General features: G+C 37.1%; 3 protein-coding genes across 4 annotated transcripts in view; 2 read left to right on the top strand and 1 right to left on the bottom strand.

Annotated features, from left to right (window-relative positions):
* evx2 (even-skipped homeobox 2) overlaps positions 1 to 2,115 on the bottom strand; it is a 2,755-nt gene extending 640 nt beyond the window's left edge. The window contains exons 1-2 of one of the 2 annotated variants that reach the window (XM_073846342.1): positions 1,312 to 2,115; positions 514 to 752 (exon numbers count right to left, since the gene is read on the bottom strand). In XM_073846342.1, the coding sequence (XP_073702443.1) occupies positions 514 to 752; positions 1,312 to 1,723 (651 nt within the window). In that variant the 5' untranslated portion in view covers positions 1,724 to 2,115. Of the gene's footprint in view, positions 1 to 513; positions 753 to 1,311 lie in introns of those variants that run through there. The other variant, XM_073846343.1, reaches the window with a different exon arrangement.
* A 13,908-nt stretch (positions 2,116 to 16,023) lies between these two features.
* Positions 16,024 to 17,599, top strand: hoxd13a (homeobox D13a). Its single transcript, XM_073846362.1, has 2 exons — positions 16,024 to 16,612; positions 17,000 to 17,599. Exons 1-2 carry the CDS (start codon positions 16,060 to 16,062, stop codon positions 17,236 to 17,238), a joined length of 792 nt encoding a protein of 263 aa, XP_073702463.1. The 5' UTR covers positions 16,024 to 16,059; the 3' UTR covers positions 17,239 to 17,599.
* Positions 17,600 to 20,563: 2,964 nt separating this feature from the next.
* hoxd12a (homeobox D12a) lies at positions 20,564 to 22,206 on the top strand. Its single transcript, XM_073846254.1, has 2 exons — positions 20,564 to 21,151; positions 21,420 to 22,206. Exons 1-2 carry the CDS (start codon positions 20,593 to 20,595, stop codon positions 21,656 to 21,658), a joined length of 798 nt encoding a protein of 265 aa, XP_073702355.1. The 5' UTR covers positions 20,564 to 20,592; the 3' UTR covers positions 21,659 to 22,206.
* Positions 22,207 to 22,500: the final 294 nt, after the last annotated feature.

Genomic DNA, 22,500 nt, shown 5'->3' with positions numbered 1-22,500 from the left:
GGATCAGGTGAACAGTGGCGAGAAGCGAGAACAAAACAATTAAACGCTACAGTTTAAATGGCCAAACAAGCCCAGGACCTATGCATTTAAAATCATTTTTGCAGAGCCTTTATGATCAGAGGAGAATTTGTGTCATTTACGAATCGACCAATAATTTTGTAAATGGACCCCGTTTGGACGGTTTTTGTGGTTAATGGGTTACGTGAGAACAGATAAAAAGGCAGATATTTGCATCAGACAAAATAAAATAATAGATTTTCTTTTTTACACATTATGCATGTTTAATACAACCCGCATTCATGTGTACAGACTGTAAACAGTATTTAAGAGAATGGATTCATTTTTTTAAATGATAATGGGCATATAAAATTTGTGTTTTTGTTTGTGTAATCTGTATGCTGTGCTGTTGACTGTAAAAGGTTAATATTAGCTAAACATTTCAATAGAACTATATAAATTAGCAGACACATAATCTATCCTCTCTGGGAGAAGTAAACAAAATCAGACCAATACCTTTATTGTTGTTTCGGGTAAGTTTAATGCTGCGGCCAGTTCACATCTCCTGGGTCTTGAGACGTAGTTTTCCCTGTAAAATTCTTTCTCCAGTCTTCCAATTTGTTCTCGGGTAAACGCAGTCCGGTATCTCCTCACTTGGTCCGAGCTCGAACTGCTGGAGTTACCCATGGAGCCGTTAATATTCGATAGAGACGATGAACTTGTATTGGAGGTTCCTGAATTACTGTCGGAAAAACCTAAATCGGAAAATGCAAGACAAATGTAGAAATATTTTCAACATATACATTTGTCCTTTATAACGTTAATTTGTACATTAAAATATAATATATACAAGCACGTAAAATTATATCTGTGACTGTATTTATAAATGTCTGAATAGAAATAAACTGAAACTTGGATTACATTTATTTTTTTTAGAAAATGTAGATGTAGTGCGAAAGTATTTTAAACCAAAAATGCAAGCCACGTATCAACAATTAAAGACAACAGATTCACCGATTTAAATACATAATTTTAACACTGCAAAAATTATGTAGCACACATAATACAATCACAGATAATTTAATTCGTTAAAATATCAACGGTTAAAGACGTGCCAGCCTTTAAAAAGACTTGTATATTATATGTTAGGGTATGCTGGAAAATGCTACCATAAAATATAACATACAATTTAAAAATATACATTTGAGAAAATAATAATTAGGGCTATATTTAAAACGTCACGATGACCACTCAAATTAGCATTTGAACAAATTTACAAACGACTTGATCAAAGTTTCCATGTAAATTGTTTACCTTTGCTATTGTTTTCCTTATGTTGGCTAATGCTGCCCGGTGAGCGATGAGACGGGCAACCCACTTCCACATCGCTGTTCATATCGGAGTCAGGAGAAACTTCAGGATACAGGTTTATTTTCTTCCGGCTTTCGGAGGACGACACTTCTGTGGAGGAGGTATTGTCGCTGTGGTGGTTTCCGAATAAACTGTCGATTTCGAACTTGCCTTTGGTGGGAATATCCCCGAGACTGCCATGCAGCGAGGCGGAAGTTATTCTCGGGCTGAGGCGACCTGCGTGCTGAGAATTTTCCAGGGCCTCAAGCACCGCGTTCCCGGCCGAGTCGGAGAGGTTGGAGAGCCTCTTTCCTGCCACTGGACTGTGTAGTCCCCTTTCCATCAGAATCATTTCTTTTCTTATCCTCTCCATCATGAAGTCGTGCAGAAAAAATCCAAAGTCCCAGGGCTGGTGCTCCGATGACTGGTGGCGGATCTAATCCGCATTCAGCTCAGCTGCCGCCTCTAAATAATATAACACCTTTATGAGCTGGAAGCAAAAAACAGAGGAATGCCAGTGCGGGCAACGAATGACTGCTCAAAATGACCCGCGCATCCTCTCTGGTCCAGAAAGTCATTCATCAAAAAGTGGTTTGCGCCTTCGTCGTTAAAGGTGCGCGTGACGCGGCTCGAATGATCATTTATTGTAACAGGTTTATAAGCAAATAAATAGGAGAGAGACTGTCATCGGTTGATAGAGTCGGCCCTTGATCGGCCAGACGCGTATATCCAGGTGGAGAGAGAGAGGAGAAGTGAGGAGAGCAGCTTCTGATCTGAGTCTGTTTTAGATGGCTCCTGGGGTTGGCCTCTGGGGTGAAATTGACAGTCTGATTAATAAAATGAACGCGGCAACATTTCCCTCTTCATTTAGGAATATCATTATGCTTTGATTCTCTATTGTTCCTTCCTTCTGTTCTGGCTCTCCCACTCCCTCTCTCTGAGCTCTTTCTTTTTTCTTTCTCTGTCGATTATTTCACACAGACGTTTTCGAATGAGAGGCATTAGTTAAAGATTTTTGCATCCAATTAGAAGATCCCGTTGCGAATGTGGTTGTTCGTTACAAAATAACGACATGGCCACATTAAATTTAAAACCGATATTTAAACGCTGCGTTTTTATTACATTTGCTGTAGATATAGCCTAAGACTCAAACGTTTTCAAAAGCTCATCTATACAGATATTTTTTAATTATTTGTTGATATAATTATTTATCCATTTCTTTTTGCTAGTCGTCTTCTAACACCTTTCTTGTTTTATGTATCTTAAAGGCTATGCTGAAATCACGAGATGCATTATTTCGTCAATTGATGGCATCCTCATTTCACCACATAGCATGACGGTCAATGACAAATTTCGTTTATTAAATTCATGTTTAAAATTCACGTTAAAAAAGACTGAACCAAAATTTTGTGATAAGACGAGAAAAACATTTTTATTCGTTTTATATATATATAGAGGCTATTTACGTTTGGATATGGGCTGATGTTGCCTTTATATTGCTACATAATTATAGTATGCAGATCTGAATACTGTATAGGGATTATAATTATGATCAGTGCCAATCTAGATGGTTGATCACATATAAGAAATATAATATGCAAAAGGGCAAGACTAAATATTTAACTCAATACCGTTTCTCACAATATGTCGACTAGACCTTTAGCGCTGTAAAATAGGTAATCAAAATATGTGTTAATATGTGATTCTGAGTCTATAGTCTGCGCTCTCAAATCAAGTGTTAACGCGGGGGCGTGAGCGGCACTTTAAGGCGAGGTTAAGTTATCCACTTCAAGGAGAGAGAGAATGGGGAGCGTGACCGAGACGCGCTCTAAATTGTTTTTGCGTTCTTTGGCGCCCTCGCCAGTTTTTCAACAGATAATACAACTTGAATCCGGTGAGTGTTCAACCCAACCAATACGTTCCTATAGCTCAAATAGTTCATTAAACGCAGCTCACACCAACGCATTTGTTAATTTATAGTTTATTGTGAATCCATTGACAGACAAATGAAATCAACACAAGGGACTCAAAATGTAAAACATTTAGTGTACAAAAATTGAAAAGTGTTTGGTAGAAACAAAATCGCCTAGCACGTAATTCTTTGTATTTCCCTCTACAAGTTTCCCAAAAGCGCCAGGGCTAAGTGAAAACGTTCGCAAACAAACAGCAGCACAGGACTACAGTAACTTGAACGCATCTTTCCGTTTTCTCTAGCAGTTATAAGAACACATTTAAAGATATTAATGTGATTTGTTATTGCTATTATTGTAAACTAGAAACTAAAGAAAATATTTGTATTAGTAAATATTTGTCTTTAACTATATTTGTACAGCCTGAATTTACATGACAGATAAGAAGGTAAACATTTTAAAATGCAAATAGTAATAGAAAATATGATTGCCTCATATGATTAACAGAACCGACTTTTGTTCAATAGATTGTAAAAAATAGGGTTACGGCTAATTGTGTCAACATTAACAAACGAAAATGTCTGCGGAATAAAGACAATATGAAAAATGTTTCAACCGTTTTTGCCTATACAATGAAAGTCAGTGTGATTCAAAACAACAATGGCCCCTATTAACTTACCAAAATATTTTTGTGTTGCACAATAAATTAATAATTAAATACAGGTATAGCCTACAGGTGATACAGGTTTGGAAGACATGAGGGTGAGTAGTACATTGCATTCATGTGTTTTCCAAGTCAAGTCCATTTGATTTGTTTATCCACTTTTTACAATATACATTGTTTTCAAAGTAACTTTTAAGGAAAAGTACAATACTAACGCCCTTGTGCACAAAGTTAGCATTTTTACAGTATACGCTTATAAATTTACCAAACACACAAGCATCAGTGAGGACATGCAATGAAGTTGGGTGATGGGGTCTCGCTGCTCCAATTCATCCCAAAACAATTCGGGTCTGAGTTCGGGCATCAGATTTGTGGAGACTGTCCATCACACCTGACTGTGTAAATAGTGGAGTTCACTTTGTATATAAAGCTACTGTCATTTTCGAATAGAAAATGGCCCTCCTCAGCGGCTGCAACAAAGTTGGAAGCACAGAATCCTCTATAAAAATCCTATATGGTCAAATATTTATGTAACTTGACGGTTGCAAGTTTATTTGTTACCAACATAGTTCAACAATCCAGTGTTTCACCAAAAGCATAGCTCCGAAACAGCAAACAGCATGGCAATATTGTGTGGTTAGAATTACAACTCTCTAAAGGTCTATATGAGATTAACACATTGACATAACTCGATCACGCACTTGGGCAAAATCAGGGCTGAGTTTCACAAAAGCATTTTAAGCCTAAATAGATAGTGGAAACTCGTCGTAGATGAGTGCGCATGGAGTAATCCAGAGTGCGCTTGTAAGGACACGACAGACACGTGCAGCCACCTGCGGGACAACTGCAAAATTACACCTAAAAGTAATGCAGTTCTAATTCTAATATGTGAATATATTTATAAATGCTGTTTACTTTTATTTAAATTATGAATATTTTTTTTTATCAATGCATAAATAAATACGTGTTAATTAATCATTATATAGGCAATTGTATTAATAATATTCACGTGTAAAGTACAGATTTTTGTTGACATAGTCTGGCAGTAACAACTTTATACAATATAATTCAGCGGGAATTTACAGGCTGATAGAAACAGAGGGACGGAAAACATGTCAATGACTTGCTGCCACACATGAAAACTGGCCACATATTAAACACATCTTGATTCGCCAAAACGTCTTCCCATGACGTCTTCCTCCTGATCAACAACACTTAGGCTACTTCCTCTGAGATCCATGCTCGGCCATAGATGCCAGAAACTCATGGATGCCATTTCATTTGAAGTGTAATTAGCAGATCGCCGCTTGACTGGTAAATGTCAGCTTTCACTTCTTTAATGCGAACTCTGTAGCTATAACTATGAACCTTGTTACTCAGTAGGCCTATCGTTTTCATTGCCAGATCATAAACTCCATGTCCTTACTGATTCTGGAAGCTTGTGCTTCCATCCACAGATGAATTACAGAAAATTAAACTGATTAAAGTGGAAACTGCAATCAGATAAACAAAGCACAAAACAACAACAACAAAGTTATATTTATATGAATTCGATTAATTATTATTAGATATCAACTAAAACGGAAATATCTCTAAACTCACTATAAACAAAACAAGTATTTATACTGTTACGCAGAAGCTATAAGCAGAGTATTGACATTTTAGCACTTAAGAATGCAACTCTTAAAGTGCACATTTTATACCCATTTTTTACAAGAAGTCTCAAGTGTCTCAATAATGTGTTTGTGAAGTTTCAGCTCCAAATACCCCACAGATCATTTATTATATCATTTTGAAAGTGCCTATTGTCAATGGAAGCAGAAACATGCAGTTTTTGTGCCTGGATCTTTAAATGCAAATGAGCTTCTGGTTCCTGCCCCCTTTTGTCAGAATAGGGCTTTGCCTTTACTGCTGTTGGATCCTCAGATCCTCTGCCAAAAAATGTGATTATCATGTTTATTGCAATGAAATCATGTGTTTTAAAGCCATATTAGCCAATTTTCTGAGTGCACACTTAGGAAGCACAGGCACAAAAAGCGACTGTCACACGGCATGTGAGTAATAAACTATAAGTTATCTTTTATTTCTTATTACGCTTAAACTGTCAAATACACACAAGTTTATATTAAAAACATATATAAGTTTTAAAAACACAGTAGGTTGTGTCTGTGAAGGTAAACAGCTGGGAAAGAAATTGCAAAATTAAAATGGTGGCACCGTGGATGGAAACCAGCAGATTAAAGGGTGGTCATATTATAATAAATTCCACTTCCTATCACCAGGGGAGCAAAATCTGAGTGGCTCGTGTTTTCACAAGCTTGCAGAGAAAGGCTTACCAAATCAAAGTTACTGGGTTGTCTTTTTTTACATTTTCTGTGTTGGTAGACACAATGAGGAACCAATTATAGCACTTGAACACAAAGAAAGTCAGATGATTTGTTCCCTTTATGTAGAACTTAAAGCTTGTGCTTGCACTTTTTTGGAAATGCACATTGAATTAAAAAAGTGAGCAATTCTAAACTCCTTTCCTATATCGTTAGCAGACTATGCATAGTATTGTCGCAAGTTCTGCTATTTAGATAGGCTGCTTCCAAAGACCGAGTACATCACAGTGGCGAGAAAAGGCTGTCTCAATTTGAATTTAGGCTCCTTCAGATGCAGCCTCGAAATCCTTCCAACTTCTCCCAGTCTGTAGGCTCATTTGATATGAGCAAAATTTACACAGAACCAGTGTTGATCATCGCAAGATGCATGCCGCTTAGAAATGTGTCAGAGTGACGGCAACTTGCTCTGATATCATGCTGACATATAAAATCAACAGAATTTTTATATAAAAGCAACAAAATTTAAAGTAATAGTTAACCCAAAAATTCTCAAGCCAGGTGTATATGCCTTTCTTCTTTTAGACAAACATAATCAGTGTTATATGAAATGATATCCTGGTTCTTCCAGGAGTTTTTAAGCTCCAAAATGCACAACCATCCATGATAAAATACATCCATATGACTCCAGTGGTTTAATGGATGCATTCTGATGTAAAACAATGTTTGTTTTTTGTTTGTTTGTTTGTTTGTTTGTTTTTTGCATGAAAATATTCATAGTTAAAACTTTTAGAACTAATATCACTGGTTTCTGGCAACTGCCACACCACGTTCGTGAGAGACTGGAGTTCTGATGTATCATGTAGAATGTAGGCATAGTGGAAGCTAAAGTGATAATTGATGAACGTGGAAGCCCTTTTTAAGAGGGATACTAATACTCGTCTCATGACAAAAACGTACCTGGGGGCACTTTTTCACAAGACGCGAAATACGTACCGATAAGTACATATCACTGCAGTTTCCAAAAAAAAAAAAAAAAAAGAACACTAGAGGCAGTAAAACTTTGACACCTTTTATTCCTTTTCACACAAAGTAGTTTACAGAGTTTGATAAAGTGTCATTTTTACACAGTTACTTGAAGAATATTATATTATGCTGGGAGATTTGAATACTGATGCTTTTGAATGTTATAGCATGACAAATCCAGCTTCATATCTATGGGTTTTCATGGACGGTAGGTTTGTTTGGTAGCTCCCACAGTACAGAGTTGTGCTTGAAAGAGGAAGAGCTCTGGTTCGAAACCTGTGTAAGTACGGTTCGACAAATGAGTTCTAATCTAGACACGAGGAAGATTCAAATGGCGTCAACAAATGTGTTTTATATCGATTTTGCATTTGTTAACACTGTTGGGTAGGTTTAGGGTTGGGTTGTATTTCAACACGATAGAGCATTAACTTTTAGCAACAGTCCCCGGATATTTGAACTATAAAAACACAGCAATATGTACCTATATCAATGTAATAAAAACATACCAGGGTTCACATACTGAACCTGTGTCTTAGCACAACTCAGTGGACATTTCTTTTTGAAACTGCTGAGAAATGTGCAGTAAGGTACATAAAAACGGTGCTCTAAAAAGTAGAGGTACGTGTTTTTATGAGACTGGATTGAAATCTACAGTATTGCCAAAAAACTCAACACAAGTTCACAACTCACTCTAAAGAGAGGTGTCAAGTCTTACTCAATTTCAGATGCAAATAAATGCATCAGGAAAACAAACCTGTTTTGCTTCATTCTGGGATGATTGTGGCTGCTTCTCCATTCACCCAGACTTTCCTGGTACACCAGCAAAGTCCTGGTTTGGGGGACGATTGCGTCCATTGCTGTTTTTGCATTTCACGTCACCAGGGGTGCCACTATGGTTTCTTCCCCCATGGTAAGAATCGTGTCCCTTGATGGAAATCGCATTCAGGCTTTCTTGTCCTAACCTAACCTAACCTAACCTAACCTAACCTAACCTAACCTTCCCTAACCTGTTTTTTTCTGTACCACATATGTGGATGTCCCTTCTGAATATAATTTGTTTCTGGATGTCTTCATGCCTCAGCACCTCAACTTCCCTCACATAGACAATAGAACTGTACCAGTGAGCTGGGATCCAGATGTGCCAAGGCCCAGACAAGGCATCAAACCAGGAATACATCTGCCTCTCCACATCCCCTGATGTTTCGAGCTTCTTCTTTATGGCCAAAAAGAAGGGAGATGCAAGGGTCTGCACTGACTACAGAGCACTAAGTAAGATCGTAAGACCGTAGTGCCACAGTGTTCACAAAGCTGGACTTGAGCAGCGCCTACAGCTAAGGTGAACTGAAATTTTGGCAGGCGAAAAATAACCTTTTTTTTTTGTCTAAAAGAAAAAAAAAAGGTTAAAAATATGATCTGAAAATATATGCCACTCTGTCCCTTCATCATTGAGTTTTAACTATACATCACTGCACTTTTCAACAAAGGCCAATCATATCAGTGGTATGGAGTTTTTGATAAGGACATTAAATCTAAAGTGCTTTTATCAAGAATTTCAGTCTGTTCACTGCACCTTCAACCTCTTTTCTCTGCTCCAATCCCCAGTCCCAAATGTCCCAGACCAAGAAAGCCTATAATGCTTTCAACACCTCAAGGAAACCTTCAGTAGTGTTCCTCTCATTTCACCCTGATCCTAACACCCCATTCATTGTTCATGCATCCACTATAGGAACTGGAGCTGTCCTTTCTCAATAAAGAATCAATAAAAATTATATCAATTTGCCTTATTTCCCCCCAGTTAGTAAACTTATTATTCTGTGCCATCTCTGGTCACACCTAGGAGTGGTTTTTCATCTCAGAAGGATTGACGTGTGTTGGTGGCTGTAGATTAATTCTCAAAAGTGTGTCATCTGGTTCCATTGAAGAGCCTTCCTACTGCCTTTGAGACCATCAAAGCACTATTTCAACATTTCTTCTGGAATTACTACCCGAAAGGCAGTGTCTGACCACAGTCCTCAATTTATCTCACCCGTGTGGATGGGCTTCTTCTACCTTATGACACTGAGCCTTATATTTAGTATATTTGCCTCTTCTTTAAGCCTTCTACACACTGCACGATTTTAGCAATCCTGTAAGATAATTGCTGATCAAACTTGGGTACGACATGCATGTAAACCGTACGCTCACCGAATCACACTTTGGCAGTTGTAGTTTTTATGTGTGCTGAAAAAAAGTGGAAGCAGCGAAAAAAGAAAGGAATAAGAGCTTGTGGTAAGCAGTTTTAAGTTTTAGCTCCATGGCATGTTGATTATATATTTTCACATTTTTATTGGCTGGTCAGTAAACTTGGGTCATGGCAGCAAACACACCGTGCAATGATCAGGCTGAATTTCTGACACTGTCAGAAAGTGATCATAGCCTATCTTTAGTCGCAAGACTGTGACAATGACCATCTTTAAACCTCTTTCACTGTACAACATAGGACCATCATAGGAACCACAATCACAGAAATCACCAAGATTGTTTCACAATGCCAGTCTTTTGTCTGGGACAGCCGAAAAATGTGCAGTGTGTTTTCGGGCTTTAGATATCACACTCAGACAAAAAAGGCAGACGGAAAGGAATATCCAAGAGACTGACTTCCTGCAGACATGCCGCCATAAACACGAGCACAGCTGGAGCCATTTCCTACCTCAGACAGACTATGCACAAAACTTCCTCAGGCAGCCTGCCACTGGCCTAACACTGTTTAAGAATGTTCTCAGCTTCCAGCCACCCGCTTCATGGTCAGGAGAGCTGTCTGAGGTTCCAGCTGTAACGCACAGGTTTAAGGAGAGAGATAAGGTTTGGGACCAAGTGCACGTTCACCTCCAATGAGCAATTCAGAGTCAGGCTGATGTCTGGAGATCCACTCTAACATTGTACCAGCCCAGCGAGAAGGTCTGAGGTCAATTGATGCAAGAAACCTGTAATCCACAGTCTAAGGCAAAGGTCCTGGAGCAAGCTTTTTCTGCATGATTACATATGTTAAGAAGAAAAATCTCATGCCATTGTTCTTGGCAACAGAAAGGGAGGATAAGTGTGCAAACCAAACATCTTGACCAGCAGTATAACACCATAAAACAAAGCAGTTTAAATGAACATGGCATTACAATGGCTGATGTGACCTTCCTCACACATGTCCTCTCTCTCTGTTGTAAACAACATTAGTGTCAATTCACATATTTTTTTTTACTAACGCAAGTATGATATGATATTATGCAACACAAAGCTTGAGCTCCAGACTTTTGTGAAGGTACACAGAACCATTTTTCTGAGGCCATGGGTTACAGGTAATAATGTTCTACACAACGTTCAGTTTTTTGCAGAGACCTATATTTTGCTTCATAAGACCTCAAAATATGATCAGGAGCCATGGGTATTAATTATGTTTTTCCTCTGCCTGCTTCTTTAGTGTTCTACTAAAGAAACCCCTGTCACGCCTACACAGTGGGCTCTCACTCTCCACATAAACAATGCTCAAATCAGTCAAGGTTTTTACTACTTCTCACTTAACAGTGTTTTTAGGAAGAGTGCAGTAGAGATTAAGGACAACTAAGGTTAGTCCTTTAGTACTTCTAAAAATTTCTGAGAAACACTGTTGAAAATTAAACACCCAAACAAACTATTTTTATGAATATTGGCTAGCTGCTCTGTGATCTGAATGAATAAATAAAAACATACATATTTATTGTTTGTACATAGTCATGGCTTTCTAAATAGGGAGAAAAACAGTGGATTGGACAAGTGCACCTATTGTTTGTTTGCCAGCCGCCACAAAATGCCAAAAGAAGAGGAAGAAGTGGATTGGACAGATCAGATGGAGCACCATACTAGCCAATCAACAATAGGGCACGTTTACGTTTACGGTGGGCAGGAGAGAGAGAGAGCAAGCGGGACACTTGTAAAAGGACTGTAGAGAGATGGCTCAGACATTACCAAAGAAGAAAATGTCAAATGAATATCACTGATAAGGCAAGAGTTTTGCACCTAGGTCAAGATTTGGTCAGTTTCCCGGATATACTGCCATTGTGGTGATACTCCGATGTAAACAGCAACATGGATTGCATGGTTAATGTACTGAAGATGTTGTTCTACTAATTTATGATGTCTAAACCGTGGGGGAAAAAAAATGTTTGGAAGCTGCTAAATCATAAAGAGAAGACTTAGTAAGCAGGAAAGGTTGTTATATTTTGACAAACTAAAGTTAATACAGGCCTTAACACTAAGCAGCAATAGTGTTTCCTTGGTTACTGCTGTACACAAAGCTACGCTGCACTTATTAACACTGCTTTATAATGCATTATACAGATGCTAGAGATGAAAAGAAAACCCCATGTATACTTCTCTGAGACAGTTCCTCTCAGAGATACATTCATATAAACTTCTACCCCCAATTCATTATTTAGGAGTTTCTTCAAATATGTTGTGCATCATGAACAGTGAGACTGATCTGCCTGCAGTACCGCCTACAGTATTTTATCCTCTTTACACCTGTAGTGTTTCTGGCCTCTGTTAACAGCCTTTTACAAACTAAATATAATAATAACGCAATATGTCCACACAAATGACATTTCGGAAGATTAATGCAATGCAGTGCAGTGAATGATTTGCACCAGCTAGGGCAGTCCATATCATCGAACCTTGTAATAGGTGGTAAAAATCCATGCAATGCCACCTTTGTCACAGACTGATGCCCTGACAATTCTTCCTTCCATGTCTTATTTCGACATAGTGAATTACTCTTGTTTCGTCTTTTTTTTTTTTTTTTTTTCGCCAAGCTCATGCACGAGTTTCATTCGGTTCAATGGAACTGTTTCCATCAGTGCAGCCACAATGGCCGACTTCCGGATTGATGACATAACGTTAAAACACTATCTGAAAAGCTTTCCAGCGCTGGAGAGGCCTTAGAGCAGGAAGTCGAAAAAGGATGCTTTGTTTCTGCTCGAGACATGAGTTACATTGGTTTTGCTTTTAATCAAAGACTATAGAATACCCAAGAGGTGTCACTGGTATAGTTTTGAATGGGGAAAAATGCAACCCTTATTATAGCTGCGAAGCCCCGCCTTCTTAATGAAAGAGCCAATCGTTGATTCGTGAAGTTAGCACGTCACTGCAGTTGCCGTTAGAAGTCCCTGTTGCTATAGAAACAAGCAGAGTTCTGGGACTTTAGCTCAGTACTGCGCATGCACTGGTTGATCTAGCCTGAAAAATAAGCTTTTTTAATGCTATTGGAGCACAAGGAAAAATATTAATGAGGCAGTTCTGGTCAGATTTTAAATATGAAAATTAATCGTATAAGCTTGATGAGTACTTTTTAAGAATTTGATGTTTGCCCATTTAAAGAGATAGGAGCAGCACTTGAACGCCCAAGAGGCGTTTCAAAGATGGCCGCCGAGTGAAATGACTTGCTTTAAAGGGACTGTTTTAATGGAATCAAGATATACTGCTGTTTTGAGTGAGGGACAGTTTAGAGTGTCATTGTTTGTCTAAAGTTGGTATGCTGGCAACTAACAACTAACTTGTGTATATGTATATACTTAAAATTTCCACTTTTTGTTTTGCTATAACCCTTAATCTTGTCACATTTGTAACAGATTTGTTATTTTTTATAAGCTCGGAGTTGATCTTGAAACAGTTTGTTTAATTGCGAACAAATAGTGCATATTGGCACAGTCAAATTTCACGTTCTGTTTAGAGGTGTCCGATATATTGTACTATAATATCGTGATTGTTCTTTAAATGATATGCGATTGACATTATTGAGTATACTGAAAAACAAAAACACACCCAGAGAGTGCACGCATACACTACATGCCACTTTAGATGCAGATACTGTGCCACCTCTATTGCAAACACAAATTTTGTTGATACTTATTTAATTTGGTAACAGCCCTACAGTGTCTTACTATTTAAATGTATTAATTGAATTTAGGAATTTGAAGCAAAAGATGATAACGCATATAATTAAAAGATTTAAAAATGCTCATAAAAAGTAAAAATCAACTGATTGGAAAAGTTAATTTGTGTTACTGCTGCAAACTAATCACTGCACAGAATATGAAGAATATCAAAAGCTTTGGTAGTCAGCTGTTCACGGCAGTCCTAAACCTGTCAAAATACCAGCAGAATGACTTGCTTAGCAAAATATCGACTAGTTATCGTTATTGACAAAATTCTAAAAACATATTAAGACATAATTTTTCGTCATTCGCACAATCCTAGTTCGCTTTAAAAACTTTTGGCCCGTCTGCCTTCCAGAGACCTCTAGAGGGGTACTTTAAAAAACACTTTTGACGATTAAATGGGCGTGGCTCTCAGAAGATAAAGAGCAATTGTGTGCATATTTTGAATGTTACCTGACTGGTAGCTTTTCAGTTAATTCACTTGTCTTAAATGCTTTAGCTCAACGTGGTAAGGTCTTCCTGAGCCTTGAAGTAGTAGAATTTTGTATCTCTCATTTGAACAAGACAACCTGTCGTCTTTCAACAAAACTGAGAGTCAGAGAAGTGAACTAAAAAAAAAACAGACAATTGCTATAACCACTAAAAAGGCACCATAAAGATAGTACACATGGCGTCTGCACCAGATTCAAGGTCTTCTGAGGCCACATGAGAGAGCTGTCATATGGACTGATTTTATGGTGTTGTTCAACTTTAATGACATTTAACTGTCCCTGAATGAAAAAGAGGTAAAAAAAAAAAATCTGTTTTCTATACAAATCATAACTTAAAGATGCCAGTCACTCATATGTTCTGATAAACACCATATTTCCGATATTTCAATAAAATAATTAAAAATAGCATTTAAGCCTAGTCCCAGAATAAAATGCATGTTTGAGCTGTCTTAACGTCTTAACAGTAAGCAACTTGCACTGACATAACTTATAAAGACATAAACTTGTAAGATGCACACCAGTTTTTCATTAAAAACAATAAAGCCTTGTCTGTGAAACCAGGATTTAATGTCTCTGTAACATTTCTTTGCGCACAAACGAACCGGTGTGTCACTTTTTAGTCACAGTCTACTACTTGTTTACTATAGTGTGCGCAGAGTTATGTCTTCATACACTCGCTCTGAAAGTGATCCTAATGATATCGTTACGGTTTTGGTGTGGATTCCGTTTTTCTCTAAAGCGTCTATAATTGACATCATGGTTCATTCTTGGTGTGAATGGGCCTTTTAGAACTGCGATTTCGACGATTTGCATTACCCCACGGCAATAGCGACACACAGATGGTGTATGGTAATGGTAAACACACTTTATGGTTTATAGTAAACACACTTGTAAAAGAAAAGAAAATCCACCAGTAAGACCAGTAAGGCCATGCATTATTAATATAAAACCATACCTTTGCACAAATATATCTGGACATTAATGTAATTTGCGATAGTTAAAATCAGTAACGTTTCTACTTAATGTTTGTGTTGTTGTCTGTTTTAAAAATGAAAATGTTATCATTTGAATAGTGGCAGAATTTAAGTACGAATATCTCACATTCGATTTGAATGGAACGCACTGTTCATTGCATTGTGAAAGGTATGTTAGTTTTACTGCTTTCTGTGGTATGTCAACAAACTACAGGCTTCTTGTGAGGGCACTACAGAAAAAAAAAACAAAAAAAAAAACTGCAGGTTGTCTGGTTTTCCTTCCGGCTCTAATTGTGTGCTTTTGAGGGGCTCACAGGTGTTTGCCAATGTGCACAAAAAGCAGCAGTAAGCATACGCAAATCATAAAAGCGATTGTAGATCTATAGTTGTTCGGAAGTAATTGAATGCTAAAGTGCATCATAAGCAGACAAACTCCTAACCACAAAATTACACTTACTCTTACACTTAATACAGTATATACTTGTGACTTCAATATATCAACAGTTGTATTAAATTCAGGACATTTTTAAGAAAAATGGGCTATGCTTTGGGGCAGATTGGAGGAGGCAAATACATTTTTGTCGTGAATGTATTGCGCAACACGCTCGGTCTTTTCTTGAATTTTCCACCTCTTTCACAACTCCATCGTCTTCCTCACTGACGCTACAGTGCTCCACACAATGTTATGACTACCGTTAACACTGAGCAAAGAGCTGGCTGGTGAATATCTTTTAAAACACAGTATACTTCCCAGGACCCTGTCTATGTATAACTAGATTTTGGAACCTTGGCTGTAGATGGAAATGTTTAAATTACAGAGCCACCTAGTGATTAAAAAATATTACAGCAATCCTGACATTATCAGATAACCTAGTGCTAGACAGCTGACAAGCATTGTGTGTGTGTGTGTGTGTGTGTGTGTGTGTGTGTGTGTGTCACTGCTTTTCAACAGTTTGTTGTCAGTATAAGATAAGACGAATTGAAACGATTTCTTAAGGATCATGTGACACTGAGGACTGGTCACAATAGAAAAGCTATTTTAAATTGTAAAAATAGTTCTCAATGCTACAGTTTAAAATATATAGGCTATTAAATAAATAGGACAACATTTTAAAACACTGCTTATTTCATGGATTAAACTAGGCTCATGTATACCCAAGTGAAAACTACACCGTCGTGTTGTCCAGTTTAACTATTTGCATGTCACATGGTGACAGCTATCCAATCAGATACCAGGTTATCTGACCTATGTAATTAGTCCGGAAAATAAACATAAAAGCTTAACTACCAGCGGAGATTGTTCTCTGTGTACAGATCTCTTACCGTTTTAACTCATAAAATACGATGAGTTAAATTGCAAAGCATATACTGTGTGCAAGTAAATATGGAAGCAAGGGGATTAGATGAGGAGTTCAGAAATGTTTACCCGTCTGCCTTCGGGGCGCACTCAAGTCGGTCTGCGTCAGAAACTCCGATGTTCTCTGCGGCGGAGCGACCGACTTCGATAAGCTCTGATACTCTCACTTCTTACGTTTCTTTTCCAGCCAGCATAGGCACTAGTTCCTCAGTCACTTTTGGATGTCGTTTCGGAAACAGTTGTTATAGTTGCAAAGTTCCTCAGATCGCCGTGTTTTCGTCTAGTGTTGTAAAACAAAATACGAATAGACAGTCTGCCAGTAATCCCGGGGACTATAGTGATGCCTGGTTAAAGGAGTTCGCTTTTTACCAAAGTTACACAGGTTCCTACCCAAGAATTCCCCCTGCCTATATTGATTTACCTGTAGTTCATAGACCAATGACCGGAGATTCCAGACATGAGACTTGTTTGACAATGGAAGGCCACCAGCCATGGAACTGGTCAAACAATTGCAGCGGTCAACTTTATTGCTCCAAAGACCAGACGCAGAGCCAGCATATCTGGAAACCATCATTAACAGGTAAGACTTGTGAGATCTGTTCTGTGAATCACTCCTCGCCTCTCTTCATTAGTTTTTGGCACTGCTGTATTAAATGTCAGAATGTCAGTATCAATGTAATTAAAATTAATTCTTAATATCAGAAGCATAGTTTTAGTACACTAAACTGAAATTACGACATAAATTAAAACGTTCCCTTCAAAGTAAATTAGTTCTTTTCAACCTGAATTGGGCTTTCTCTGGGTGAACATTTACATGTTGCCATTATTTTGGTTTTAAATAATGGTACCATTGCATTTAGATTATTGGATTGTAAAGACGTTTCTTTAAAAAGTTTGTTTTACGGTTATGAAAATATCTTGTAACCAAAGACAGACCTATGATTAAAATGATTTTTTATTTCCTCAGAGGGAACAGCGGTTTCATTCTGTCAGCGCAGAAGAAAGAAACGGGTTCCTTACACAAAATTGCAACTGAAAGAGCTCGAGCGGGAATACACCAACACTAAGTTTATTACAAAGGAGAGGAGACGGCGGATCGCTTTTTCTACAAACCTGTCTGAGAGACAAGTAACTATATGGTTTCAAAACCGTCGAGTCAAGGATAAGAAGAGACCTGAAATCTGCAAAGAATTTGAATTATTTTAAAGATTCATTGATACAAATGCTTTTATAAGCTGGGGCTATATATTATTTATATCTTGTTCAAATATTTGGATATGTTCAGTCTTACATCCATTTACCGTACTTTATTTGCTGAAAGAATGCTGATATGGTCAAAATGTTTTTTTTTTTTTTACATTTTCAGTATTATTATTATTATTATTATTATTATTATTATTAATTTGTAATCATTTAAGTATTGTTAAAACATTGTCATTCTGTAGCATTAGAGCTTTCGACGCTACGTGCACTGTTATTCTCTCTCATTCAAAGTGTTATGTTTTACTTTTCGTTTTATATGAGTGCTGTACCATATTTGTGTATAGAACTAAACTTTTATGGACAAAATCGGGTATGTTAAATTTCAGTAAATAAACTGAAGAAAATAGTTTCACGCTTAATGTTCGTTTAAATGATTTGAGCAACTAATACATATAGTTTGTTTTGAACCGTAAGACCGGTTTCCCCAAAGCACCAAGTGTTAATAGCGCCAAGGTTGCAGTCTTTCAATAATTCTACATTTCCGATTACTTGTTAATGCATTTAATTATATTTATTGTCATTGCAAAGCAAAAATTTCATGTTTGACACTAGTAGACCTATAATTTTACGTAGCCCTACTTTAAGAAACATAACTAATGAATTTTAGTAGAGGAATGATAATAGTAGGCCTACGGATTTCCTAAACTGCTGAGGGGCTACAACGATCTGTAATCTAATCTATATACATTAATTAATGGGAACTCATAGGCTACTGGTAAAATGTAAGCTATGACTCGCAAGTCTACACAAATATAAAAAAACATAATCATTGCGTGAACGTATGATAAATGTCAACAGTAAAGTATTTAGTTAGAATATCATTTAAGTGTGATATCCATACACACAGTTTTTACTTTGATAAAGTAGCCCACAAAATTGTTGTTTTATTGTTTGACTGATTATTTAGTAGTTAGTTTAAAATCTCTGAAAAGCAAAAAAAAAAAAAGAGTCCCCCATACCTTTAGCAGAAAAATCTACACAACACAAGTTGTTTTGTTTCCTTTCAAATGTGATTGTTTTTATTATTATGTAAAGCATTTTAATATATTTTGAAAGCGGGTCTTCTCACTGACCTTGAGACGTATTGTCAGACTAGACCTTGACTTCAAGAGGTCTCATGAATAAAACTTGCCACCAATTCATGAAGCTGCGTCTCCACCTACCGGTTAGCATGTGCCTTGCATTAAGATAAAATTCACTTTAATATAAAAAAATAAACCATTCTGAGAATTATTCAATTAATTCAACGGCTATGCTCAATTAATAGGGAAGATCGCGCTAGGTTACGAATAAATATGTCGTATGCAGTCACAAATGTAGAAAAAAACGTGTAATTCAGAGTTAAAAAAGTTATATTCACCTTTTTGTTGGTCAGAAAATACTTCTCTCAAGGCTGGGGACTCTCGTAGCAACTCGTATGTTTTACGTTTTGCCGAATTGGTGGCGAATTCATGCAAAGGGTTTAACAACGGCAGTGCTTAAACGGTAGTACTTCAAAGAAAAATGTTATAGTGCTGTCATGATGTTTTTAGCTTTTAAAGGCAACGCTTTTTTTAACAAATTATCTGCCTTGTTATTTGGGACAATATTTAAATACAATTTAGACAATGACAAACAGTTTTGCTGTGGTTTTTAAATGCACTTGGACTTGTTTTTGGTAAATCCGCGTCTGGACTTTGACCTTGAACTATACCATATCATTACACTTTTTTTGAGCCTGAACAATGATTCTGAGGTTCTATGTAGTCAGTACGTAACAGAATGCGAATGTCTAAAGCAATCCCATTTTAAAGGTTTTCATGAATTTACTGGACCCGTAAAATGTGGGAGGTTGTACTGTCTCCACTCTTTCCGGAAATTGCCTGTTTACAATAGTCATTTTGCCTGCACGTGCGTATATGTGCACATTCTTTAAACAGTGTTTTGGATCATCTAGAGAAATCTTTGAAGGTAAGATAAAATATAACTTGAGTATGCTAAACTATAAAATTTGAGAGGCTTGGCAGACTACAAAGATAATCCGATATTTAAAATAATGTTTACTTTCTTGCACCGATAGCTAGGAATCTCAAGACAACCGACTTAAATGTTGTCACTGAAAACAACATGAATTGAATTACGCTATCGGCCAATCAAATAATGAAATAATTAAAAATAAGATTTGTTTTGGCATTGGAAATGTTCACAGTTGGAATTTTTTTTTTTTTTTTTTTTTGCCTTTTAAAATTGTATAATACTCTATAACTCTATAAACTGTAAATATTGCTCACAGTGGATTAAAGTTTTTTTTCAACAAAAATGTGTAGGTATGCGTTTGAGCTTAACGTTTTTAAACCCCTGTGAATACCTAATAAAACACGAACGCAGTTCTTTTGAAAGACTATGCAGACTCCTTGACAGTTTTCAAGCGACTCCTGAAAAATCTCTTTCGACACTATTTGACTCAATAAAAAAAAAACTTTGTTCTCCTCTCTTTCTTGATCTTCCCTTTCTAGCCTGTACTCATCTAACAATGCCTGGTATATGGTATTTTGAGCACTTCCAATGTCGATCTGCCTCTTTAGGATGAATCGCTTGCTGTATTCCCCAGTTGTAAGTCGCTTTGGATAAAAGCGTCTGCTAAATAAATAAATGTAAATGTAAATGTAAATGTGTGTGTGTGTGTGTGTATATATGTGTGTGTATATATGTGTGTGTATATATATATATATATATATATATATATATATATATATATATATATATATATATATATATATATACACACACACACACACACACACACACACACACCATCCAAAAGTATGTGTGCCCTCGTAAGCAAGCCAAAGACGCTCCAGGAATCTCAGTCTGTAGCCTTTCTTATTAATAAAGCCTGTATCTTTTTTTAACCTGTATTATGTAAGATATTTTAAAGAACTGACAGTGTTAGGATTTCATTTATTTATTTATTTATTATATTTATATTTTGTTATTTGACGTTTTTTGCTTTTGCAATACATATTTTACAAAAATAGTGAATGATGCGTTAAACCTTAAACGGTATGCTAGTAAAATTCAGTTTCAAATAAATAGACAAGAAAATGAACTTGATATCTGCAAAAGCTGTTTATTGTATATGCTTTCTATGTAATGTCTATTTCTGACTTTGCAGCAAGACTGTCACATGGGCGTGGCTAAACATTTTACTTTGCATATCACGTGATGGAGCATTAACAAATCAACAATTACCTTGCTGGTATTCTTTAGGGGTAACTAAAAACGGTTTTAAGAAGTGTTCGGTCAAGCTCGTCAGAAATGTGCGAGCACAATCTTCTTAGTTCTGGGTATGTTGCTCCTCTTTTGAATTTTCACTCTCCTGACTCTTTGTACCTCCAAAACTTGCGAGAGAATGGAGTCCATCTATCTGGGCTTTCGCAGATGTCCTACAGTAGAAGAGAGGTGTGCTCGCTCCCGTGGACTAATCCAAATTCGTGCACTACTCCGGCCCAGGGCCGCGCCTACAGTGGCTACTCTCAGCCGTTTTTTAGCAATTCAGCCGCTGTGAGCGCTAGCCTCAACACTCACAAAAAGGGCTCACTGGAGGAATCCGGGAGGTACTACTTTCAAGATGTCAGCCACAAATCAGAGGAGCCTGGACGACCTAATGCAGCTTACGCAAGTGAGCAGAGAATCACTGGCTCTGCCAGCAACGAAGTTTCAAACTTGGAAAGGCGACAGCAGAACAGAGTCGCAGAGAATGAACTGAACTTCATTGACCAGCCAGTGACTGATGGTTCAAAACAGTCTGTCAGCTCCAACGCTCCATTTCAACCATCTCTGAACACCCAGACTATTAGATCAGCCTTCTCCGATGGTACGCAACTTTTGACCCTTCCGTCATAGACACCAACGCTGTTTTGATGTCACTCGTGACCTTGATTTCAGTGAATTTACTCTTTAGTCTCTAAATGTGTGCTTCTTGTGCGATGTTATAAAAAGTTTGCTTTGTCCAGTTATATAATGCATAGGGTAATCAGAATTGTGGTTAAGGGTTAATGCCTTTAGATGAAGATACAAATTCAGTGATATGAAAGAATGATGACTGGTGTACTATTGGTTAATTATTTTTTTCTCCTCTCCAGGACTGCCGTGGTGTCCCTCACAGGTGAGATCAAGAAAAAAGAGAAAGCCTTACACGAAGCCTCAGTTAGCCGAACTGGAGAACGAATTTATGATAAACGAATTTATAAACCGACAGAAACGAAAGGAGCTTTCCGACAGATTGGAACTGAGTGATCAGCAAGTGAAAATCTGGTTTCAGAACCGCAGGATGAAGAAAAAAAGACTTATGATGCGCGAGCATACCTTCACTGTTTACTAAGATTTTTATTTTTTATCTAGAGTTTGTTTTTTTAGGTGGTGGCATCATTCATACAAGAGACTTTTCTTATGGAGATCCAAGTCCACCAAACCCCTCTATCTGGAAACGATTTTGTCCCGACCACCTATGAAATATAATTTAATATTGAAGCTGAATATTTTTAAATTGATATTTATTTGCCAAATTCGCAGCATTTGTATGTGTCTGGTATATGTTTTCTGGTAGGCTAGAAAAACAGTAATTCCAAAGTTGTAATGTTAGCTTGCTATATAGCCTGAAAGAATGCTTTGTAGTTTAGAACTGAAGCAAATTTAGAGTAGACACGTGTATATTTGTTTCATAACAAATTATTCACTGGGCAGCTAACATGAATGGAGTTAAATGAATGGAGTCATTAAATTGTCAGACGTTCCAACCTTTCTAATAATTTTGATAAAATCCCATTTGTATCGTCCTGTCTAAAATTTACGTTTTGTTTTTGTTGTGTTTTAACCAAAAGTGTTATGTGTAATATTTATTGAGTGTTCTGTCAATTCTGCATTATATTAAACTTCTGCGTTATTGTGCGATAATTGTCTTGTTTGATTCGGTGGGTGATTCTAAAATGCTCTAATAAAAAGCAGTGGTGCATCTAATCCAAGCTCAAGTTCGTTTATGCTAATGCACAAACTCCGGTGTCCGAATATCTTTATTCTATGAATCTGCATCATTTTATGTTTTCTTAAATTATATATAATCGAATTAAACTTTAACGAGAAAACTAAGTGATCTAACTATGCGTCATAGTGTACAAGTCAAAAGAGCAATTGGGCGACTAAACAATTCATTATTGTTTATTCGTC

Source organism: Garra rufa, chromosome 8 (genome assembly GCF_049309525.1).
Source record: "Garra rufa chromosome 8, GarRuf1.0, whole genome shotgun sequence".
Lineage (NCBI taxonomy): Eukaryota > Metazoa > Chordata > Actinopteri > Cypriniformes > Cyprinidae > Garra > Garra rufa.
This window is presented reverse-complemented; position numbering and strand designations above follow the sequence as displayed.